The sequence below is a fragment of the Plectropomus leopardus genome, chromosome 4 (assembly GCF_008729295.1).
Source record: "Plectropomus leopardus isolate mb chromosome 4, YSFRI_Pleo_2.0, whole genome shotgun sequence".
NCBI lineage: Eukaryota > Metazoa > Chordata > Actinopteri > Perciformes > Serranidae > Plectropomus > Plectropomus leopardus.
Genome location: NC_056466.1, coordinates 14,374,101 through 14,399,798, shown reverse-complemented (window position 1 = coordinate 14,399,798; position 25,698 = coordinate 14,374,101). Strand labels below are relative to the sequence as shown.

General features: G+C 38.8%; 1 protein-coding gene across 5 annotated transcripts; it reads left to right on the top strand.

The window, feature by feature from the left end:
- Positions 1-936: 936 nt before the first annotated feature.
- uso1 (USO1 vesicle transport factor) lies at positions 937-23,142 on the top strand. 5 transcript variants are annotated; one of them, XM_042484789.1, is made up of 27 exons: positions 937-1,171; positions 3,178-3,264; positions 4,661-4,725; positions 4,852-4,928; positions 5,173-5,184; positions 5,506-5,559; positions 7,714-7,814; positions 7,904-8,006; positions 8,284-8,339; positions 9,376-9,496; positions 9,649-9,827; positions 10,429-10,569; positions 10,657-10,745; positions 10,823-10,977; positions 11,816-12,021; positions 12,168-12,188; positions 16,159-16,269; positions 16,586-16,704; positions 17,646-17,827; positions 17,921-18,042; positions 18,134-18,272; positions 18,714-18,880; positions 20,252-20,308; positions 20,669-20,767; positions 20,862-20,966; positions 21,133-21,348; positions 22,247-23,142. In XM_042484789.1, the coding sequence occupies exons 1-27, from the start codon at positions 1,106-1,108 to the stop codon at positions 22,319-22,321; spliced, it is 2,925 nt and encodes a 974-aa protein (XP_042340723.1). In that variant the 5' UTR covers positions 937-1,105; the 3' UTR covers positions 22,322-23,142. The 5 variants fall into 5 exon arrangements, with proteins under 5 accessions (XP_042340723.1, XP_042340725.1, XP_042340724.1 ...); XM_042484791.1 differs by lacking the exon at positions 5,506-5,559; XM_042484790.1 differs by lacking the exon at positions 12,168-12,188.
- Positions 23,143-25,698: the final 2,556 nt, after the last annotated feature.

Here is a 25,698-nt window from a genome sequence, read left to right as displayed (position 1 = left end):
AGTTCCTTAAAGTATATTTTATTTATAGAGCCAAAAAACACAAATTTGCTCTGAATGGCTTTACAAACTGTTCAACATATGAGACCCTATCTTAAAACATGACCTCTGACTTTTTGAAATTCATGATAAAAATGTTTCTGACCTCCTGTACAGCATGTTGTTCATAATGATGTGTTAAAAAAATGATATCTTACCTGTGTTTTGTAACAGTGAGCACAGAAGAAAAATCAGAGCTGATGTCGTTATCAGATCCATCTCTGAAAATGTTTCCCAAAGACCCTCTGAGAAGCTTTTTAAAACAAGAGGTGACACCTTATTTGTTTTTCTACTTTATTTGTGTTATGACTCAGGTGTTGAATCAGACTCTGTATGTACTGTAATTATTATTTTCTAGTTATAATCTTACATCATTTTATCAACAGAATCTTAATTAACATAATTACTGAGTGTACATGAGTCAGCTTGACTCATTGAACTGAACTGAGCTGAACTGAATTGAATTGAAATGAATTGAAGTGAACTGAACTGAATAGGGCCCAGAATTTGGTGCTACTTCCCTGCTACATGTAGACATATATAATATAATATGATATAATATAATATCACATCACATCACATCACACCAAATATATTATATTATGTTATGTATAGCCTACGAAAGTAGCACTGACAGAAGCCTCTCTGCTGCTTGTGGAGTCCTTTTCTTTTTTGTATTTAAATATATTTTGCAAATAAAACACCAATATTTTATGCATTATTTCTAACATCACTGCTCTTTTAATATCCCTTTCACGGTGATGAGCTGAGTAAAATCGATCTTTGTATTGGTGACTGACACTGTTATCGATGACTTTTTCTTGCCCTTTAAATCAGTGAACTCTGCTGTCTGCTGATCAGCCACGTATCGCCACGTCTGCGCGCATGCGCAGTGTACTCACATTTGTGTTCCGGGGTCGATCCGGGCCGATCTGTCAGAAAATCACCTGTTTGTGTCTTTTTTTCCTTTTATTCATAAAGTTATTACGCGGACAACTGGCGAGGGAGTCTGAGTTTTTTTCGGAAGGAGAGACGCTTTGAATACAGCATCGATAGGCCGTCTGTAAACATGAACTTCTTCAGAGGAGTGATGGGTGGACAGGCAGCCGGGCCGCAGCCGTCCGGAGCGGAGACGGTAGGAAACCAGCCCGGCTAGCTGCGGCTAGCTGCGGCTAACAGGCTAACACCTCCACCACTGTGTACCTGAAAAAACTAAGACACGTCAGCAATAAACCGCGTGTTTATACATTTAGGCTTAATTATCCCCTCTCTTAAAAAACACTCAGGATGAAATATTAAGAGGCTGGGGCCCTCTTAAATTGAGCTTGTTAGAAGCTAATTAGCTAACGTAGGCTACCTGTCAGTCAGCAGCAGGCTGTCTGACATATCTGCTGTTTTCTCTACGTGTAGCTGTAATGAATGGCAAAATGAATGGTAGAAAACAGACAATAAGGATTAGGAGGAGTATCAGTTGACAGTCGCTTAACGAACATCTTTCTGCATTATCTTTATTTTCAAATATCCTCTAATAATCCTCATCTCATTGTAAACAACTGGTTACATTATTTTTTCAGTTGCACCACACTTTGCACCATTGCAGACGTTGCAAACGTCATTGTGTTTTTATACAATATACTTAAGTATGTACATGGTAGTCATATATTAGTCATACATTGTTTAGCCTTGTTGCCAGTGTTTATAGGCCTTCTTCTTGCAAAGCACTGTCGTGTTGATCTGCATCTAACGGTTACTTTCATTAAAGACTTATCTCTTTATTGCAGGGACACTCAACTAGCCTTGCCCAAGGGCCACTTTTGCAAAAACACAGGAACAGACATTAATAATATATATCAGATCAAATGAATACATGAGGTAAATACAGTTGCAAAAGCCCTGCACAGATCAGGTGTACACAGGGGCGTTTCTAGAATTTGAGGATATTCATCCTCCTCTGGCACTTTTTTCTTTCTAAAACAAGCTCTATTTTGGTGCTTTCTTATGCACTTTGGCCACTTATTTACATTTGAAATGCAAAAAAATTTGTATTGTGAATCATTTTATTCTCAAGGGGCATTAGAAGTCCAGAAAATAGTAAATATTTCTCATCACAATTCTGGGTCCAAACACATTTGAGGTCAGGTTTGCAGCTATCGATTATTTTATTCATTGAGTAATCTACCAATTATTCTTTTGATTAATTGAGTGATTGGATATGCGGGCGCAAATATTTTCATTAAATTACTTTTGCTTTGTTAAAGGGTAATAGTAATAGACAGAGGACAAAATAAGACAGTCTAAGGTCCCTTATAGTGAACAAGCAACTAATTGCCTTTTCTTTAAAAAAAAAAAATCAATATTCAATAATTATTCGACTTACCTGAGTAATCGTCTCAGCCCTATTCAAGTTGCTTGTGTTAAGCACCGACAGATATTCAGTTTGCACTGATATGGCCAAAGGTTGGAACTGAACCCGGCCGCGTATATTTGGCGCACGCTCTACTGGGTGAGTTAGAGGTCACTCTAAAACAAACAACATCTTAATTAATGTACTTACGAGACACATGTAGAGTACACATGTGTACTGCAGGTTTTCAGCCATTGCAGGAGTGTTATAGCCACATAATCAGATCTTTGTCTGTAGACATTCCTGTTTGGGCTGTTCAGGAAGACATCTTGTCCCCCCTGCAGAACGCACAATACATCCATCAAGAAAGCATGTTAACTTTTTAAGTGCTGTCTTTTTTTTCTTTTTAGTATTTAAAAAGTAACTAAACATTAATCCACTTTTTGAGTTGGTAAATCGTATTTACTATCAATTTACTGTGTTATTTATTGATTCTTGTCCCACTGTACCGTATTGTTTATTTCAATTAAATTCTCTTTTCTTTTGCCAGAGAAAATTGAGCTTGGCTCCTTATATTAAAACAATGTGGCATATAATACCAGTTAAATATCTTTGCTTATTGTGACCATGTTAACCAAAGAATGTGTTTTTTCCTTTCCAGTAATATTCAAAGATTAGAGGAAAGAGTTTAAAAAAAAAACAGAATGTTTTCTGTTAGCCTCATGACCTGCAGACCAACTAAATTTCTGATTATATTTTGTACTCCATGAAATAAATAATGATATCTCTTCTGACAGATCCAGAAGTTGTGTGACCGGGTCGCGTCCTCGACACTCCTAGAGGACCGCAGAGATGCTGTTCGGGCTCTTAAGTCCCTCTCTAAGGTAAAATAGAAAAATAAAGTAATTAGAAACAGGTTCAGTATAAATACAACCTGTTGTCAGTTTATTAGGTAAACCTAACTAAATCTAATACAGACTCAGACTGGAAGTTATAATGATCAGTTTTTGCTGAAACTATTTTAAAAAGGTGATGGTTTAATTTTATGATTGTTTCGGAGTCTGTGGTCCTGTTAAATTGTTGTGTGTGTGTGTTGTGTGTGTGTGTGTGTGTAGTCTGACTGTCTTTAATATAAATGGCGTGTACACAACGTAAGAGACACCTCTCAGTATAAAAAGCAGTTTGAATAAAAACTGAACACAATAACCTATTTAAAGGTAGGATTTATTGCAGGGTTGTTGCCGACTGCATTATTTTAATTTTTTTATCCAAGTAGATATTACATCCTGAATGTGTGATGGGGTTTTTGTTAAACCTTTTTTTTTAAATTTACAGGAGTAGTTGTCAGCAAAATTAACCTCATGTATGTAGAGTTTGGATATTTTTTGTGAACGTTTTCTCCTCTGTCACACTGTCATGGATAAAGCTCTCATTTGTCAAACTCTGCAGAATGAAATGAACTAATCATCAACATAAACCTCTCCAAAGCCAACTCTCAGCTCTCTTTATAAACAGTTTTGTTGCTGGCTGCCACATCAGCCATGAGTAATGAGTTTATCAGGCATGAATAAGGGGTTTAGGAGGCACAGGGCTGCACACTGACATGCAGTGGTCTCAGTGCCGGTCAGAAACACAGACGAGGACGTGTTGACTTCCTGCACTTTATAAGAAATACAATACAAATTCATGATTGCTAATTTTTCTTTGTAGATGTGGATTGAAATTCCTTTATTTTTTAAAAACATCTTGCCCTGTGAACAATGTGTCATTGACTTTGTTTGAATGCACAGTAATATATTCCGCTTTCATTTCCAGTAAGACAGTGTTGTGAATTTGATCCAGGTCGTGTAAACAGCATATTCCGTTTGGATATTCTGAAATAGGTCTTTTTCAAAAAAATGGCATTTTTCAATTATAATGAGGAATATGCCGCTATAATTCAGGTTTTAGGAGCATTCTTCACCAAATACATCTCAATTGCAAAAGCATTATTTTTTTTATGCAACACATATCTGGAACGATCTTTCACAAAAAACAGTTATTTTAAGTCACTTTTTCAGTTTTCACAGTGTTTTTTAATTAATCAAATTTGGGACTTTTTATTAAACCCCTGATTTATATCTGCACTGCAGCTGTCATTTTTTGGTTTTATCAGTTATAACTTATTTTTATCTTTCTTGTGTCTCAATGCCTTCCATGTCTTAAATACAACACTGTGACTCTCCCTGTTGTTGAAAGGTGCTTTACAAATAAACTTGCCTTCCCTGTTATCTTTTGTAGAAATATCGCATGGAAGTTGGCACACAGGCAATGGATCACTTGATTAACATTCTGCAAACTGACAGGTATGTTGATGTGTTATTTGTGTTGTTTGGTCACGTTGTCCTAAAAAGAGTTTTGTGTTTCATTTGACTCAGGACAACAAAGCCTGTGTTTTGTTAACACTCTGCTTCTTCCTACTACATGAACAGGTCTGATTCTGAGATCCTTGGCTATGCTTTGGACACACTGTACAACATCATCTGCAACGATGAGGAGGAAGAACAAGGTATTAAACCCTCCCATTATTATTGGAAATTATGACATTTACCTTAAATTCGTAATCGTTTGAAGATAATGGCTGCTGTAAACGGTGACTGAGCCATTAATTTATTTTGCATGCAAAAAATTAGTTCAATTAATGTCCACTGGACTTTAATGAATTTGCATTCCCCTCCTCTGTACAGCGATAATGACTGCTTTAGTTAAAGATTCTCATCTCTTTTTTTCTCTTCCATGTTTTAACCCTACAGATGAATCAGAAGGTAAAACTCTTTGACTGTGCATGAACCCCCCACATGACCACCCCCCCCCCCCCCCCCCCCCCCCCCCCCCCACCCCCCCCCCTCCTCCCCCCCTAACCACCAGCAGCACTTACAAATCATATGTTGCTTTTGGTTGGGTTACAGAAAAAGAGCTCATTAATAGTCTGCTGCAGTACAATAGCTGATAAAATTCAAGTTTCGGTTGTTGTCATGGCATATCTTCACAAGAATCAGTCAGCTGATTCTTCAGAGTGGTTGAAATGGATGCAAGCTTTTGGGTGAGCCTTTAAACTTCCTCTTCCCCCCCACCTGCCCTCGCAGACGCAGTAACCCCTCTCTCTGCCTCAGGGAAGCATAAGAATGTTTCCATGCCTGGTCAGTACTGAAGCCGAGCTTTCCTTGCTGTAGTTAGAGCACTGCTATGTAACTAACTTCACTAAAACCAGTTGGCACTGGAGAAGTGACTAGAAGGTGTTTGGGTGGTAACAATAATGCTTCACTAATCCCATCACATCCCCGAACCTCTTGCTGTTAATTTGTCGTCTGGTAATGCTCCTTTGTTTCCCTCACACTTTAATACATGGTTGTTTTTGCACTGTTTTGGTGAAATTATACTGTTTTGTTTGTTTTTTAAAGGTATACTGTGCAGGAATTGTGGCTTACTCTCTGTAAACACAACCTCCAGTCTTGGTCCGTCCTCTCTACACTGCTTGTAAATACACTGCAAGCCACTGGACTATTATAGAAGCGTTACGGTTGTTTTAGTGGAAAAGCACTACTTAAGCAAGCTAACTAAGCTAACTAATGGCACGTATTGCTCTGCATCTCCATCCGGTCCTTGAGTGCTCGCCAGTGAAAGTTAAAGCCGACTCCAATTTAACTTCTATTTTGGAACAAGCAATGTCCGCTTGAGATTTCACCTCGCTATATTTGTGTTTTTTTCAGCTCTGTGTCAGTGATTTTGTAGCCTCCTCTTGGATGTGTGCTGCTTACAGTCTGGCACCTGGTCGCTACATTTTTGTTAAGTCCCGACCTCACCTGTGCTGGGGGCTGTACACCACTGCCCAAAGGCTGCAGCCCAGAAACCACACACACTTCACGTTCGTCATAACTGATGACTGAGAGGAATTATTTCCGTTGGAGTCTATCCAATACTATTCACAAGCCCTTCATAGTATACCTTACAAGCAAATTTAAGTCCAGTATTCACCCTAAACTTAGTTTTTGGTCTCAACCTTCTGTATCTTTAGCTGCTAAATGTTCCACTATGTTCTCCAGTCAGTTGCAAGCTTTTTCTGTCTGCTTTTCAATGCTAATCAGGGTCAGTACAGTGGGTTTATCTGAGCATTTTCACTGAAAGCAGTTGCCTGAAAACCAAAACAACAAGCTGAAAGAAGCAAAAAAAGGTCTGCAGATAATCCTGTACAGAGTCATTACTATAAAAGACCTCTTTGACATTACACATTTGATCCACTGTCTTAATATACTGAGCACTGTAGCTTTAAATGTAACTTTACAATCCTATAGCGTTGTCGACAGTTATCATACAGTGTACATTTATGTGATACATGTACGGTGTATATAAAAACATGCAACCAGACGAAGAATATCACTTGTGCATGTGGATCTTTCTTCCTCCTCAACTGCTTGTCAGACTTTCTACACATCCATAAAAAATAGTTTCAAGTTCCCCTTATAATAAAACATTTGTTCAACAAAAAACCCTTCTGTTTAATAATTTAAGGCATATTGTAACTGATGTTATTGTTGTTATTGTTGTTATTACCATTATTATTTTTAGTAGTAGTAGTAGTAGTAGTAACAACAATAACAATAATAATTGTGCAAAAATCCTGATGCTGTAAAACCATGGCTTTCTGAAACGGTTATCATGAAAATCTCATACTACTGTTTTAGCCCTATTTGGGGATGAAGCTGATATCTTCCAGATAAAAATGTCAAAACATGAATAAATAGGTCTAAAACCATTGGCGATGCTAGACACCATTCAAGTATCTTTTTATTAGTGGTAAGATGACTATGTGGGTACACACTTACTCTAACTGGTGTTGCTAACCATCTTGTCACACTAAAGCTCTCTGCTTATCTCACGCAAAATGTTTATTTTAATGTACAGAATCCCCTTTACAGTAACACTACTGAGCTCATCCTGTTCACCCTCTAATCTAGCTTTCCCCTCATCTGTGTGTCGCCCTTTTGTTTTCCCAGAAGGCGTGTTCACAAGTATCATCCTGAGCACATGCATATTTCTGAAATTGATTCACATATTTCGTGTGAAGTCTTCATTCAATAACTGTAACCCACCAGTGATACCGGCAAGTAAATGAGCGAGCAACAGCAAGCTCCCAGTGAAGACTCTGGAAGAGTTTAGAGACGTCACAGGTTATGAATAAGCATTACTTTCTAACTCAGGCTGATTATTATGAACAAACCAACTGGTCCCCTCACTACACTGCTGCAGTACTTATTGGAGATGTGACTTATTTTAGCTTTAAATCTCCTCCACAGATGAGACTGCCCAGAAACAGGCTGATGACCTCGGTGCCCAGTTCACAGACCAGTTCATTCAGGACCCTGAACATGTGACTCTGCTGCTCACTCTGTTGGAGGTACTGAACTGGTTATGCTCAAGTGGTCCATGTTATTATATTTGCCTCAACAACTGCCTGACGCATATATGCACTGATGTGTTTTTTAGGAGTTTGATTTCCACGTGCGCTGGCCAGGAGTGAAGCTGTTGACTGCACTCCTGAAGAACCAGGGGGTTCAGGTGCAGGGTATCATCCTGGTCAGCCCAATGGGTGAGTGTCTCTGCCCCACATCTGATGTAATGTAAGGATTTTACTCACTGTTAGTTTTATATCAGCATTCTGTAATTCTGTATCCCTTCACTGAGGGCATCTGTCACCTGTAGAAAAGCTTACAACTCATACAAATAGATCAGTCAGTTTGTTGGAATGTCCCACCTTTTTATTTTTACTTTAACCAATTTCAAATTGCCCTCTGGGAAATAAAATTGACTTAAATTGAACTGAACCATTATTTAATGGACCTTTTTATTCATGTGTCCATCCGCAGGTGTTTCCAGATTGATGGACTTATTGGCAGACTCCAGAGAAGTAATCCGTAATGATGTGAGTACTTTTCTCTAATGTTTAAGCTACTTTATTTTAATAAACCAGTAAAAAAATCCTTTAAAACAAAGTCTACATTTAGACCGACTAGAGCTCTTTGTGGAAAAAAAAAGCGTCCCTCAGATTTATTTGATTGAGGCCGCTGTTAGCAGCCACAGAGGACTCTGGCAACAAACAGCACGGATGTCTGACAAGCAAGTTTAAACTGGCTCAGATTTTGCTGCAATGCTACATAAAGTCATTTGACACGGAGCTGTGTTAGCCAATCATATACACGCACACATTCTTGCTGAGTGTTGCACTGGTGACGTTATTTGGAGTCACAGTCTGCAGAAATCTCCATGTTGGTGGAATTCATTGCCACTGAACACGAGCAAATGGATTGGCGCACACAGCTGTCAATCATGACGTCAAATCCCCTTTTTTTATAGCATTATACCTTTGAAACCTGGGCAAATTGGCTTGATTTCTTTCAAAAACATTTTAAGAAGACACTGAGCATCTTAAAAGAAATGACCTTGAAATTAGTAAAAAGTCCAAGAAAATTACCTGGAAAAAAAAGTTATGTAGATCCAGGTTTCAAAGGGTTAAATAACTCATAAAAACCAAACCTGTCAGCAACAGGGAAATTGGACATAAAACAGGTTTACAAGAACTACTGTAAATGACAAAAAACATCTTCCAGAAAAAATCATTTGTGTTCTTTGAGGTATTATTTTGGCTCATGTCCCATCAGCTAACATGGAGGGGGCGGGATTTATGACCTGTACTGCAGCCAGTCACCAGAGAGCGATCACAACGTTTTGGCTTCATGTTTGAGGAGCCGTCATGTCTTCCACCTTTTTTTACAGTCTATACTCCAAACTCACAACTCGGTTACATAAACTTGACTTCCTAGATCGTGTTCCTGTTTAACCAGTACCTTAAACATTATGCCCCAACCAACGCAACCCTTTTGGTCTGAACATCCGCTAAAAATGTCTAACACAGCTCTTTTTGTCAGATGAATGACATCCTTTATTTTCGATTCCAACAGGGCCTGCTGTTGCTTCAGCAGCTGACTAAAAGCAATGCTGCCATTCAGAAAATTGTGGCATTTGAAAACGCATTTGAGCGTCTTCTAGATATCATCACAGAAGAGGGCAGCAGTGATGGAGGTAAAGGCATTTTGATATTCAGAAGTTTGTGATCCTTAGTACAGATTTGTCTCTAAAGACTCATATACAATCACATTACTTGTATTTTCTTGAATTTCAGGATTTTCTTTTCCTTGTGAGATGTCCTAATCTGTCTTTTCTCTGCTGTGCAGGCATCGTGGTGGAGGACTGTTTGCTGTTGCTTCTCAACCTGCTAAAGAACAACAGTTCCAACCAGAACTTCTTCAAAGAGGGCTCCTACATTCAGAGGATGAAGCCCTGGTTTGAGGTCGGTGATGATAACTCCGGCTGGTCTGCACAGAAGGTCACCAACCTCCACCTGATGCTGCAGGTAACGCAGAGCAGTCACACTGAAGTTAAGCTGTTCATTTAAGTGGGATGAGCTCCCGTTTGGCATTTTAGCCTCAACATCTACAAATGTAAAAACAAAATTTGGAATACTGAGTTCAGCTGCAAGAAAAGCGATTACAACAAAATGTCTTCAGCCTGGTGCCCCATCAGTAGAGAGCTTGTATGATAAAGATTATGAAATATTTTTATTGGAGAGAATTACCTTTTCAATAAGGCGTAAGGAAACTAAACTTGAAGAAATCTGGAAGAAGAGGAAAATGTGTATTTTCTCAAATCACTCTTCTTCTGTTTAAATTGGATAGATCAACTCTGTATTTTTATATCTGTTCATTTATTTATTTATTTTCATTTTCTGAAATGTTTGGTTTTTTTGTTGTTGCATTTGCTTTTAGAGTGTAAAAGCTGGAAAAATGATTTACCCTGTAAACATACGTAATTGTAGATGATTGAATGATTGCTGCTAAGTAGTGAAACCAAATGAACAAAATATCAAAAAAAAGAACTTTAATTTAATTAAGAGTTAAACAAGCATAGCTGACAGCGATGCTTTGCTACAATCTTATACGATGTTATGTTCCCAGCTGGTGCGAGTCATGGTGTCTCCAGTGAACTCTCCTGGAGCCACAGCCAGCTGTCAGAAGTCCATGTACCAGTGCGGTCTGCTGCAGCAGCTGTGCACCATCCTCATGGCTACTGGTGTGCCGGCTGACATCCTCACCGAGGTAACGACAGAAAACAAAATTGAATCCAGAAAACAACCTGGCTGCTTTTGAGACAAACCACATTCAAGCTAACGCTCTTCCTTTCAGACCATCAACACTGTATCAGAGGTTATCAGAGGCTCACAGGTCAACCAGGACTACTTTGCGTCTGTGAACGCTCCCTCGAACCCTCCGAGGTAACACGCCACCATTAATCTCTCATATCCATCTGATAGTAAACTCGGTACTGATGTCTCTTCTTTACTGTCCGTAGACCAGCCATCGTGGTGCTGCTCATGTCCATGGTGAATGAGAGACAACCATTTGTGCTTCGCTGTGCAGTCCTCTACTGTTTCCAGTGTTTCCTGTACAAAAACCAGAAAGGACAGGGAGAGATCGTAGCTACGCTGCTGCCCTCCACCATTGATGGTCAGTTACACCAACTTGAGAACTTATAAGTGGCATTATCAGTTCTTTTCAAGAGTTAATAGACAATTTGTCCTGATATATCTGGGTTTTGCTCATTCAAACAGTACTCCAGTAATTCCAAGGAAGCTACAAAAATCAGAGACACAGCGCTAAAAAAATCCCCCACAAATATGGCAATTTGGGGAGTGGCTTTTACTTTACTTTTGCTGGTGATGCAGTTTACAAACAGTAGCCAACAATTCCTGCATAGTATACCTTTAAAGCAATCCTGGGCGCAGCAGATGACTCCCTTAGTTCATAAAGCCGTGCAGCAATACAGAGTTTTAACTACAAAGTGGTTATTAGACCAAGCAATGCTAACAAAATGTAAACAAACGGCAGTCATGGCTGTCAGTCTCTCTGGCTCATGATCAATACACAAAACAACAATAGGCTTGAGCAATTTGAGGAGATAAAGTCATTTTTTTCCTGAAACAGGAAAAAAATGAAATTTTGGACGTCCATATGGATACAAAGTAACAGCAGTTTTGACAAATCGGTGCTTTAAAAGCTTACTTTTGGTCATTTAAATTGTGTTTGCGTGTGAACAAGAGGGCAAAAAGCAGAGGAAACATCCATTTTAAAAAAATCTGTATATGAGGAGACAGAGCCTACATTTTGTTATTTTGTTTAGGTTTGATTTATAAATTGGTCTTTTGGGGAGTCTGGCCTGGAGCTGAACGGGTTTAGGTGTTTCTGCATAGTTATTGTAGTACATCAGCAATTACACAGTTTATATTAGCACACACAGACTTTTGCTTATTTTTATTTACTGACTTTCTCACTTTTTTTCCTTCAGCTAATTCCATCTCGGCGGGCCAGCTGCTGTGTGGAGGCCTGTTCTCAGCAGACTCTCTCTCAAACTGGTGTGCTGCTGTGGCCTTGGCTCACGCCCTGCAGGACAACCTTACCCAGAAGGAGCAGCTGCTGAGGGTCCAACTGGCCACCAGTCTGGGAAAGCCCCCCGTCTCCCTGCTGCAGCAATGCACCAACATCCTCTCCCAGGTAGGACCACAACAGCGGCACTTAGCCACAGGAATTAAAAAATGCTAACAGGTCATGTGTGACTTCATAGGAGGATTTTTTGGCAAATATAGGTTAAAAATCAACAACAGTGAACAGAACAGTGTCACATTATTGTGGTTTTGCAGGGAGATAAGATCGTCCGGCGGGTAAGTAACGTGTATCTGTGTGTGTGTTGTGTGTGTCTGGGCAGCACCTAGGCTGGTTATTTGGCTTGGCATCTGTAGGAGGGGTCATGTTGGCCCATGTGTTGGGGCATCTTGCTTCCCTTTTAACTCTTTACTACCCCTCTTTCATCCCTAACTTTTGTCTATGACCCCGTTCTTCCTCATCAGGGTGGCACACGGGTGCACTCATTCCCACAGATTTGGAAGCTCTAGTTGTTCTCGCTTTGTTCGCGAGTGGGGATGTACAGAAGTGGACACATGAGAGGTTCAGAGAAAACGGACACAGCAGCTTTTGTTTTTTTGGTTTTGTCATCCTAACACTTGCTTTGAGCTGTGACCTTGGTGTGTTTGCTGTGCTGCAAGCCCTTATCTGCGTGTTCAGGAAGTGTGCTGCAGCAGCTTTTGGGTCTTTTTCTTGTCCGAGTGAGAGATCGCCACTCTTGTTTGTCTGGTTTTCATACTTACATGCACCTGCTTACAAATGCTTCGTCCAAGGAGGTTTTATAGTTTGTACTTAGAAGGATTATTCAATCTCAACTCTGGATTCAGGTGGTAAGAAAATAGATTCAAAGCAGAACTTGGGTATTTTTCAAGCTCAATCTTATTTTCTGATGTTTTTGTGTTGAAGCAACAAATGGGAACAACAACTACTGAAACTGGTCTGGTATTGAGTGAGACCGCTGCAGCTGGCAGCCACAAAACAAGATGCAATGTCATCCTCAGGGCAATCGCACACCATTAGTGCACATCTACTAAAAGTGCTCATTTTTGCCACTTACAGGCTCAGATTGTTATTATAAGTGTCTGACACTATGGAAAGAACCCTATAGAGGAATAAAACATTTTTCTAGAGTTGTTGCAGGAAGACAATAGAGAACTCTATTTTATGCATCCTCTTGAGATGCCAACTTTTCTATTGTTTTCCTATTGAAGACTCTGCAATGGGAGTTTTTGATATTCTGCTGAAATGCATGCTTGTATATGCACCTTCCTGTTAAAACTCTTAGCTGTCAGGGTTCCCACGGTCATGGAAAACCGGGAAAATTTATTGAATTTCACAATCACATTTTCTAGGCCTGGAAAAGTAATGGAACTAGTAAAAATCATTAAAAGTTTTGAAAAAATCATTGAAATGTGCTGTACGTAATACGTTAAATAATGTTAATTTAACTTAACAATGAATTTATTTTTTTAAAAAAATGCTAATGGGTTTGGAAGGCATGTGTTCTTAAAGGTTTTGGGGATTTTTTTAATTCTTAAAAAAAGACAATTTTTATGGAAAAAAGAGGAAAAGTTTAAGGAAACAAGTTTGGAAGGCATGCTGTCTTTTAAAGGTTTTGGTGTTCTTTCCTTTTTTTAAAAATATTTGGACAATTTTTGAAGAAAACTTAAAAATTTGCAGTGATATTGTTTTCTTAAATTTTGAAAGGCAAGAAAAAAGACACAATTAATCACAGCCAGAAACTGTAAAAAAAAAAAAAAAAGAAAAAGAAAAGAAATTATAGCTGGATTTTCAAATTTTCGGCAGTCCTTGAACCCGTCATGAAGTTATGTTGGAATAAAGTTTGAATTTTATGTTAAATAAATGCCGGGCGAGTGGGGCAAGAAAAAAAATATTTCAAGTCCTTGAAAGGTCATGGAAAGTTTTTCTAATTTTCTCCATTAACAAGCAAGGTGGTCAACAGTGACAATGTGTGGGAACCCTGTTTGCTTTTGGGTGACACATCTTTGTTTTTGGCTAGTGTGGTCTCAAGTGAGGTGACCACATCTGAATCGGGGAAACTGGACCTCTTTCGCAGGCAGCCACGTTATTTTGTCTTGTTCAGCTGAAAGATGTGATGGAAGAGCAAAGGCCAGTGCTTGGTGTAGGGGTCTGGTGAATTGTCAGCTGGGCAGTAGACAAAAATTGGAGGTCTTTGCTCCCTTCCCCCTGATGATAAAAATGAGCTCATGTCACTTTCTAGTAGGGAAATAGTTTGAGTGAGTGCAGGACGTTGAGTGCTGTCAGAATTGGGGTGGCTTCAGAGGGAGTGCAGGTTTTAACTGGACTGTTGTAGTAACGAGGGAGCTGATCCCAAAGATGATCCTTAACCTGGAATAATGACTGGAAAGAATGAGACTGGGGACAGAGTGAGGACTCGGACGTCCAGAAGCAGCCCAGAAAAAGACTCCTGCTCCTTTGTGTTGAAAGGAGACTGTGAATGTGGTTGAGACATCTGAACAAGTTGCCTTCTAGACACTGTGGCTTGTGGAGGTAACCCAGACACATTCAACTGGGAGACCAGCTGGACCATTGTAAACATTGTGCTCACATCCTGATGAGCCCCCAGGCTAACGAGAATGTGGTCAGTTAGCTTTGAGCGTTAATGGGTTGATGTTACAACTCATTATAATGGTGATTTTCAGTTTTGAAAGAAGGAACGTGCCTTCATTTTTGAGACTTTGACATTAACTCTTAAACTGTAGTTTTAACCACAGTCACAGACACAAACACACACAGAGGCAAACTGTATGATTTTTTTCCCACAGAGGCCAATGTTTATTCAACTTGTGGTCATTTTCTTGTCTTTTTTTTTCCTCTTCATTTTTGCATTTCGTAACATTTGGAGACTAAATCTGAAAAGGTGATTTCGTAAGTTTTTGTAGTTTGTAATGCTGATAAGTTTAATTTTACCCACATCTTCACTGCTCAGATCTTCATACTTACAAAATGTTTGGCATTTCGCTCGGGAAAGAGGTCTGCTCTTTTTAAAGCATGATGTGCATTAAGTGTTAATGCACCAGCTCATTAGCAGCCTTTAAGTAATTTAGAGTTTGCAGATAATATTCATCTCTGCACCGTTTCATTGTCATGCATTTCAACTCCATGAAAATCATATATTTTTTTTAAATTTACAGCTTATTGAGATAAAAAAATCCTGCACAATGACTTCCTCGCACAAGTTTCCAATTAATGTGTGTCTATTGGCTTTTGTAAAGAGGAAATAAAATCCAGGTTGAGGTCTGTTGTAGATCTTAAACCTCTCCTTCTCAAAGCTGTTGTCATGGAAATGCATGATTATTTTTTTTACCACCTGTTTCTTTATTTAAGTTCCTTTTTTGTTCGTAAAAAGCACATTTAGTAGGTTATTGCTATGCATGTGCTGTTAGATAAAATTTCAGGTCTGATTTCATAATACTTGGATTGCAAGTCATCAGTTGCTCGCAGAATTAAAATTGCAAACCACAAATTAGTCGAACTGTTGAGTTCATAATGGCTGAAGGTGAAGATGAGGTTTTTTTTAAGGCTTTACTTTGATTTCTTAATACAGGATATCTAACCTTGTTTGAATATACTCATTGTTATTAATTTTTACTGTGTTGTTGTTTTTTGTTTGTGATAACCTTATTAACTACTAATGGTTGATGTGATTGAAGTGCTCCCAGTTGAGCACTGATGAGTTCATTTAACCACTTCTTTATTTTTTTTCTTTGTGATTGGCAAAAACATGTCAGAATGGAAAGAAAATTTGACTTATTTTTAAGATTGTGCCAACAAAATTATTGCTTTATTAACACTACCTCATATTTAAGCACTTTATCTGGCATTTAATAAGCACCCCTTTTTACTTTTTCAAAATTTCTTTTTGAATTTTAAATAATCACAATAATTAAAAAAAAAAAATCTCTTTTAAAGAAATGACTTCACTAATGTCCAAATCTGGACGAAATCTTAAACTTCTATGACCAGGATTCAAATTTTTTAATTAATTGAATTATTGTCAGTCTGATCCTGGTTATGATCTTGTGCAATGATGTTCATAACTTAACATATTTGAACATCTTCATAGTCTAAAATAGTCATAGTCCTCATAGTCTAGAATATTTCATATCAAGACTTGGCTGTTTTTTGTCTGTCATTCGTGAATCACATGTTGAGATTTTTTTTGTTTTTTTTGTTTTTTCTCTACAGGGCAGTAAAGTGCAGACCAGAGTGGGCCTCCTCATGCTGCTGTGTACTTGGATCAGCAACTGTCCAATTGCTGTCACTCACTTTCTGCACAATCAGGAAAACGTTCCCTTCGTATCCTTAAAGCAGCAATAACACAAACTATCCACTAATTTAAATTCCAATAGTAATTTCCTTATAGTGAATATCTGTATTTAGTCATAGCTTTCTTTAAAAACTGTTACCTAAGCTGTTACTCAGTATTTTACTTTTTTCAGATAGACCATTTTATGTTGATTTTTCATTAACAACGTTTAGGAATTTGGTTTAATCTTCTCTGCTTTCTCAGATATAATATCTAATTTCATGTTTGAGTTGAGAAGTTATCGAGAAGTTAGTTGAGAAACTATCTGGTGTTGAATGAGTCCTTGACTGGATGCGACTCGTGCAGCTGACAGCACAGATCTCAGAGAACTTGGGAGAGGATGAGAGGCTGGTGCAGGGCTTGTGTGCGCTGCTTCTCGGCATCTGCATCTATTATAACGACAACTCGCTGGAAAACTACACCAAGTAAGTGTCAGCTCACACACACACCTTGAAAATGGCTCAGCAAACACACTTACCTGCACTGTTGTAGTCTTATTAGTCTAAAACCCCCATTTAAATGTGGTTGTACCAGAAACATACTTTAACCAGTATTGATTTATTATCAAGTTTTTTTGTGTTATTGTCTCCGCCAGGCATAAGGCAGATTATGTGTTTGGTTGTGCTTGTGTGTGTTTATGTGTGCTTGTGTTAGTGTGTGTATCTGTCTGTCTGCAGGTAATCTAGCAAACTACAGGGGAAATCAGCCTGATATTTTGTTCTGCTCAAAGACCTCTCTAGTTGGGCTGATGCATAATTGATGAAAATGCTTATGAAAGCTTCAAGTATTGATCTTTAATTTTTTATCCTCAGCTTTGTTATCACTGTGATATTTCCATGAGTCTTTGTCATGCAGTCTGTTTTAATTTATCTATGTTAGATTTTATTTCAATTTGTCTTTTAATTTATTCTTTTATTCTTTCTCAATCATGTTTAATTGTATTATTAGTACTATTATTTCTTTGTTTACTGCTAATATTCTTTCAATTGTATTTACCCTTATTAGTATGAGTTGCTATTGTTACTAATGTCTAATAATTGTTTCTCACTTGTGTAATTCCACTTTAAATTTTGGCTCGTTTGGCTCGTGTAGTTACTTTGCCTCTGCAAGAAACCCTTCTTGCTTCTGCTTTGCCCTGTTTGTCAAAGCACTTTGTAAATGTTTTTAAAGGTGCACATATAGTACATTAGCATTCAAGTAATTCAGTACATGGATAAGTAATCAGACTTTTCCAGAACTGTTAAATATGTCAGCACAAGTTTTATTTCAAAACCAAACTAGCTTTCAAAAGCCTGGAAAGATCCAGATACTCATTCAGGACCTTGTTGGTTAAAGAGACGTCTCACTTTGTCAATGTTTTCCGCAGAGAGAAGCTAAAGCAGCTCATCGAGAAGAGGATTGGAAAAGAAAACTTTGTAGAGAAACTGGGTTTTATCACCAAACATGAACTGTACTCACGGGCAGCGCAGAAGCCGCAGCCCGTCTTTCCGTCTCCGGAGCAGATGCTGTTTGACCACGAGTTCACCAAGCTGGTCAAAGAACTGGAGGGTCAGTCAGAGACGATTGTCTACATCCAGGAGTGGCAAATTTATCATTGCAGTTGCAAAGTTTCACAGAGTTTTTACGATTATTTCTGAACAGGTGTGATCACCAAAGCGGTTCATAAATCCAGTGAGGAGGAAAAGAAGGAAGAGGAGGTGAAGAAGACGTTAGAACAACATGACAACATTGTAACTCAGTATAAAGAGCTGATCAGAGAGCAGGTAAACAGCAGACTAATTTTATGTGTGGTTCTGTGTGTCATATCTGTGTGTTTGACTGTTGACGTGTTTATTTTGATTGTACAATCCTCAGGATGCTCAGATCCAGGAGCTGAAGGAGCAGGTAGCGTCCATGACGTCTCAGAACGAGCAGATGCAGAATACGCTCACCCAGCAGCTCTCCCAGATCCAGCAGCACAAGGATCAGTACAACATCCTCAAGCTAAAATTAGGTGGGTTCACCTCATTTGTTAACAGCAAAAGAAAGAAATGCTCTGTGTCTGTTTTGTCAGTTGAATGAACTGCCGTCCCAGCTGATGATAAAGTTTTACTGCTTCTTGCTGAGATATGGGGCCACAGTGATATGCAGTGACATCGCAAGATACGGTTTTACGACGGCAGCAGACGTGCCTCCAAACAGACTCTCAAAAAGAGTAACTGAATGTGAACTCTTTGCTTAGTGTGATCATTTTCTGTACAAGAGCCAAACTTCCAGGCTGAAAAATAAGGTTTTATGTCATAAAAAAGAAAAATTAAAGTCCTGATTATCAAACTATTGGCTCAAAAAATCCAGTATCACTTGGGTTATGTTACTTATTTACAGTAATTGGTGTTATTGTGTGAGTATCTTACAAAAATTTGTATCATAAACATGGTGTGTGTGTGTTTTTCAGGTAAGGAGAACCAGAGTCAGTCGAACAGCCAGGGAGACATCTCTCAGGTGAACGGGCTGCAGACGGAGGAGCTCACACAGCTCAGAGAGGAGGTGGAGGAGCTCCGCAAGCAGCACACACTCCTTCAGACACAACTCGGTGACAAAGACGCTCTCATCAACACCCTGGTTAGTAAATGTCTACGTACAGTGTTTGTTTGTGTAAACTTCAGGTGGAGGTGGATGAGCTGTTGAGGCAAAACGCGCCCTGCCAGACACACAACACAGTGACACACTGGGGGGCGTTCCCCACACAGCGACATGGTCACTGTTCAACCAGCAGAACGTGATTGAATAGACAAACTGCCCTCCAAGTCATCCAAAAACCGTTGATATTATCACACAAACTGTGTTTTGTTTTCTCTGGTGGATCCAAACATAACATACAAACAGCAGACAGACTTTGAATAATAGATGACACACACTAAACTACAGACCGCACCTTCACTGTCGTGGTAACAGACAGACAACATGACAATAACAGTCATCAACTATGGTTTTCGAGAAAAGCAAAATGACTTAAAGCAACAAATAAATTCTTACAAACGAACTTCAAACTCTGTTTGAGCAACTGTGTTTTTGAGAAACACTCAGGGAATAGGAATTTGTGGGTCACGTGCTGCGTTTTTTTACCACCTGAAAATCGTGAGGACAGGCACTGGGTTATGTTGTACGTACTCTACGCCAACAATCAAGGCTGTGGAGGCAGGTTGTGTCTGAAGTTGCTAAGTGGCCATTATCAGCACATTGTCATAACCTGTTTACCAGAAATCCTGAGTAAGGACCTCATCTTTATCAACTTCTCCTCCATATTAACCACAGGCTGATATTTACAGAAGAAAAGGAAGATGTTCGCTGGCTGTGATTGGTTGATCTTTGTCAGATGGCATGCAGAGCATGTTGCTGCGTTCCAAAAGTTGGACTTTGTTTGTTTCTGGGTGCAGCCTTCGTGCACTGAGAAAGAGGCACTTGGGAATGCATGCATGCCTCAACGGAGCATCTGTATTGAAAACGATGGATTTCAGAGTGCAAAAATCATGTCATGTGCACGGACTCTTTGAGCTGCAACAGTTGGTTTATTAATGTAATAGCCCATTTACAGAAAGTTAATCAGATGCTATCTTGATGATCTACTTGATATTAAAGTTATTTTTCAAGCAAAAACTCCAAACACTTTTAAGTTAAATTCTCCAATGTGATGACATGCCTGTTTTTTTAGTTTTTCTTTTATGATAGTAAAATGAACACATTTTTGATTTTGACTGTTTGTCTGACAAAACTGGCTCTGGGAAAACTGGACATTTTTCACAAATTTCTTACATTGTAGACAAAGAATAAGAAAATTATCAGCAAATGAGTTGACAATGACAGTGTCATTTGTTGCAGCTGTATTCTGAGTATTATCCTAAAATTGGAGATTTTAACTTTGATCCTGCCACGGTGAAAATGACATTATAATGCCTCACTGATGTCTTTTGTTTTCTTTGTGTGTAACTGCAGCGGTCAGAGACAGCAGAGGGTTCAGCAGCAGGATCAGACAACACAGAACTGCTCAAGGTGGGAGTCTTCACAAATACACTTCCCCTTTCACCAGTTTGATCGAAACTCCTGTTTTGTTTATAATTAGCATGAAACTGATGCTATGTGCACAGAATGAGGCTGGCATTATTCCATATGTCTGTCTTTGTGGACAAATCAGATGAAAAGACAAAAACTGACAAAATTCTTCTGCCTCTTAATAACTTTTAACATCCCCACATTCTGTCACTCAGTCCCAAACCCATTTAAAATATCTCCAAACTTCACCCTGAAATGTCAAGCTTACATATTTTTTATATTGTTCATATTGATAAGGAAATTAAATGTCTATCTATATATGTAGCTTTGCATGTATCGTTTGACTCTTGTCTGTTTTAGGAGCTGGAGGCTCTGAGGAGTCAGGTTCAGTCACAGTCGGCAGAAATCAACCAGATGAAGACAGAGAGACAAGAGCTGCTCAGAAGAGCTGAAGCTGGGGTAAATATCTCGCAGATGTGATATTTTATGCTAAATATATCACATTATTCTTGACAGTTACTAATGAAATCACCCTCCCACCGGTTTCTCTCAGTCCTCAGATGCATTCTCGAGCAATGACGGCTCATCAGACGCTGCCAAGATTGCAGAAGTAGAGAGCAGACTCGCAGCACAGACGACTGAGACAGAGAAACTCAAGGTGTGGAGAAAAACCGTTGGCTCTGAGCACTCTGAAATTATTTATTATATTTATCACTTATTTGGGGTTTTCTCCCGAGTTCCCATTATTTGTATTTTTGGGTCATTCTATTCAACATCTACACCCTTTTCTCCTCTGTCCTCTCCCTCTTCTTCGTCGGTTTCAGGAGGAGGCTAAGAGCTTGTCGGAGAGTCGGGTGGAGCTGGAGCAGCAGCTGGCCTCAGCCACCAGCACGGTGGCCATCTTGCAGACAGAGAAAGCAAAACTGCAGACGGAGGTGCAAGAGTCCAAGAAGGAGCAGGACGACCTGCTGATGCTGCTCGCAGACCAGGACCAGAAGATCCACAGCCTCAAACAGAGACTCAAAGACCTCGGAGAGACGGTAGACAATCAGTATTATATTTTTTACACAATTCATCAGGAATTTTAACTCTGGTTCTCACTCACAGGAACTTGTTGAGAAAGGAGCTTTCATAGACACGTCCGTAAAATATCAGAGTAGAAAAATATGAAATAACATTTAAAATGACATTCATCACGGCTTTAATAAGGGACATGTTCTCTTTATTTAGTTCTGTTTAATGAAATATGGGAACATGTGGGGCGCCTGGTGGTTCAGTGAAGAGCGAGCGCCCCATGAGGCAGGCTTTGCTGAATGTCACCCCCCCTCTCTTTCCCCCTTTCACACTTGTGCTGTCCTATCAATTAAAGGCAAAAACACCAAAAAAAAAATCTTAAAATATGGGAACACATGTAATGATTATTGTGAAAGTGTGGGTTCAAAAGCTAACAGAAAAAAAGAATTCTAGTTCAATTTTTACGTGCCGTTATACAAATACTTTTATTCATTAGCACTTTTCAAATAAGAAAAACTAAAGTTAATTTTCATAAAAACGGACGAAATGAGACTATTCAGACACTGGAATATAAAACAAGAATTAACACAACTGTAATGCCTGTGAAAGTATATAGTATATATAAAATTAATTATTGTGACAGTCCTAACTACAGTGTATGTCCAGCTTTAGTCTACCTGATGTCCATAATATTGTCCTCTGCAATTCATTTTATCTGACCATCAAGACAAAAACTAGACTTCAAAACTGTTAAAAACCCAAAGGTCTTCTCCCAGTTGAACCCGTTACCTGTGGTTGTAGTTTTTGGTAGCAGGCGTGTGGTGAGTAGTAAGCTTTATGACCTCAAAGACGTTGCTTTGTGTCCCGATCACTCAGCTGCGTTTTGTGTTTGCTTTTAGTTAGACTGTGACGCTTTCCTTACAGGTGGACGATGAAGACGATCTGGACGCCAGGGACCAAACGGACGATGATTACGAGGAAGATGAAGATGAGGACTAGAGGAAAAAACACTGAAAGAAAAGGAGAGATGGGAATATTTGTCTGCCAACAGGCAAGAAAAAAACTTTGCAGAAACACACCTGAGAAACTGAAGAATAGGAGTGATGTACCGGTGCAGTTTCTCTCTCCAGCTGCCATGCTATCTTCATTTTTCTTTACCTCCTCGTCACGTCCCATGTTCACGTTAGTTGTTTGGACATTTTTTTCCAAGGATTCAGTTTTCAGTGACGGCGAAAATATTTGAACATGTCAGTGCATTCATCTCTGCTACTTTTACTGCCAGCTGGCGATGGATTTTTCCAGTCTTGTGTTTATCGTAATGTGTTGTCATATAGTTTATAATCACAAGAAAAAAAACGCTAGATTAATGTTTGCACATAAGTCACCCGGAAATCTTAGAGTGGAGGATTTAAAATGTAGCAAAAAATGCAACTCTAAACAGATTTGTTACAATTCTCATTTGATCATAAACATGACAACCATTAGCATCATCTGCAACGTGTGTCTGTGCTGCGCCCCGAATTTATGGTCACCCCCCCATCAGTTTGAGTTCAGTGTGTATTTCAACACTCGGTTGTTCCATTTCACTTTGACGACACAATCTAACCGCTCTACAATATGCTGCAAAACACTGACAGAAAACATGTAAAGACAAAAAAGATATTTTTGCAACTTTTTGTCCAGTACTGGCATCCAGCTTCTGTATGATATTGTGTAACTTATCAGTTTATGAACCAAGTTGAAATGAATAAAGAATCTATCAGTCTGTATGCCTGAATGGAGGTATAATTGTAGATAAATTAAATTTTACTAAACCCACAGTCAGACGTCTGTGTTTGTTTTTTCGGGATAATTTATGTCTGAATACAGAGATGGATAACCTTTAAAAAAATGTCCAAACTGTAGGCATCATATAAATACGAACATGATATCTGTGTTTCAATATCTTTATGGTTTTCTCATGTCCTTGCTTCCAAACACATTATGGACAATAATGACCAGGATCTCAAACATTTTTAGGACATGAAAACACCAGAGAGATACTTCTTTGACACCTTTGCTGGTTAAAAGCATGTTTTCTTCTGTATAAGAGTGTCCTGGATGGACAGCAGCACATTAAGCAGAGTTGCAGTCAAACAATACTGTATAAACGTTACATACAGATATTCAGTCGAAGCTACTTCCACCTGGTACGACTTCCTTCGGCTCCCTCGGATTAATTTTGAAGAACTTAAAGCGAGAGGCTCCTGCACACTGTCCCACTTACTGCTGTTGACTGAAACCTTTTTTTTCACTCAATAAATGTCAACAGTAAGAGGGACAGCATGTGTGTCTCTGTCTCTTTGCTCCGTCCTCTGACGCACCTGTTATACATTCAGGTGGGCAGGTTCTTCAGCAATTTTGAAGAACATAAAGAGACCAGCTCCTCTTGACCCAAATCAGTCTGCAGACCGTTTTTTTCAATTCAAGACAAACTTTGGGAACAGATACAGAACAGATCGTCTGGTTTTACACACTGTATTTCTTGTGTACTGTAGATTCGTTATAACTATATTATTTTGCAGGTTCATATCTGCGGCAGCGCACAAATCTATTCATGACTTTGACAAACAAACTTGATGTGGAGGTTTTATCTGGGGGAGGTGGCAAGTTTGGCGAGATTGTGACAAACCAGGAATGAGGAAACGTTTTGCATACAGCCCAGATAACTAACGCTTTGTTGTCATTACACCTGACACTCACACATAAAGTCTTGTGATGTACCTGTCAAACTCGTAACACAGGACCCTCTGAATGTTTACCATGAATTCCTCTCCATGCAGTTTTTTTTTTTTTTTTGCATTTTTAACATTGTGCCGACCAACCATAAAATGGCCAAAAAAAGGAAAAACAACCAAAAAATGCTTTAATTACAAATCACTTAGTCATGGAAAACATTTGTGTAATTAGTAGCTGAAACATTAAACTTCTATTTACTGTCGATTCAATTATTCTAATATAAATAATGCCAGAAAAACATGTAAGAGAGCGAAAAGTGTACCAGCCAACCCCACACTCCCCTACCAACTGGATCAAGTGTTTACAAATTATCTGTTTTTCTGTAGATTGAGGGAAAATAGAGAGGAGATTATTTAGGTTCAAAGGTTTTTTTTTTTTCAAAAGACAGAGTGATGGGCTTCATAAAAACTTTCAACTTTAAGCATCTGAACATTTCTGGCTACGGTTTGGTAAAAGTTGCAAAGTCATAGCACATAAGACTGACTGTTGTGAGTTTTTAAAGTTTTTAACTTTTAGACGGTTGCTGCAGCGCCACCATCAGGACCATTAACAGAACCATTGGCAACAACAAGAAGGAGCAGCTGTGTTTGCTGTTCCTCCTGGTGGCCTCCTGCTGTCATGACTCCTCTTGTGATGGCTGTGTTTCAACACTAGGGGGCAACAAACATCCTGGAATAAAGACGTGCACCAAACATCACGCACAAAATGATCAACTGTGTACTTCTTTTTTATTTTGAAAATCAAATAAAAGAATGAGAATCAAACACAAAAATAATCTGCACTAAAATTAAAACGTCAGAAATTATCACTAATTTGAGGTGAACGCAGAGGAAATTATTACACCATTAAGCCTTTATGAGCATTTTGCTATGTTTGACAAGCAACAGACATGACAAACACACTGATATGCTTTGTGGGTTGCAAGAAAAACATTATGACCTGGCTTTAAAATGAAATATGAACTGATAGGTAGGACTTTATTTTGAGGCTCTCTGAAGATTCCTCACATCTCACATTATTTGATGAGGGAATGGCCTACAAATCTTAAATAAAAATGTAGATCGATTAAAACTGCTCAAAATACAAAGTAGTCATACCGTAAAACTTCAATGAATAGCCTGGTCTATTATTTGCCTCAATCACTGAGTTTAACAAGCTTATATCTTGGAAAGGCATGGGATAAAAAATACTATATACAATGATTCTGTAAAATAATTTTAAATACACAATACTGATAATTATGAATATAGTTCACTGGACATTTCCCTATTTATTTAAATAGTCTTCTACATCTTCTAATCTCTTTTTTGCATTATTCTTGTTTATTGTGCTGGTAATGCCTTCTTCTAATGGTTTCAGTAAAATTGAGTGAATAAAGGAGAATGTTACCAGGCTAACCATGTGTGTGGCATTTCTATATTTACAAAAGTTAAAAATACATATTTGTATGTGTGATTTAAGCAGCTAACAATAACTCCAGCAGCTCAGTTTTATACATCCAAAGAACTTCTATGAAAATGAACTGCATGGCAACCAGACTGGGCCTCTAATTAAGAGAGACCTCCAATTGGCAAAATATGCAGCCACACTGGGTGAGT

Excerpts from the sequence above, each read along its gene's own strand:
- uso1 (XM_042484789.1), top strand. The coding sequence starts at position 1,106 with ATGAACTTCTTCAGAGGAGTGATGGGTGGACAGGCAGCCGGGCCGCAG. Across the intron at positions 20,309-20,668 it reads ACAACACAGAACTGCTCAAG|GAGCTGGAGGCTCTGAGGAG; the intron begins GTGGGAGTCTTC and ends TGTCTGTTTTAG. Across the intron at positions 20,967-21,132 it reads CTGAGACAGAGAAACTCAAG|GAGGAGGCTAAGAGCTTGTC; the intron begins GTGTGGAGAAAA and ends CGTCGGTTTCAG.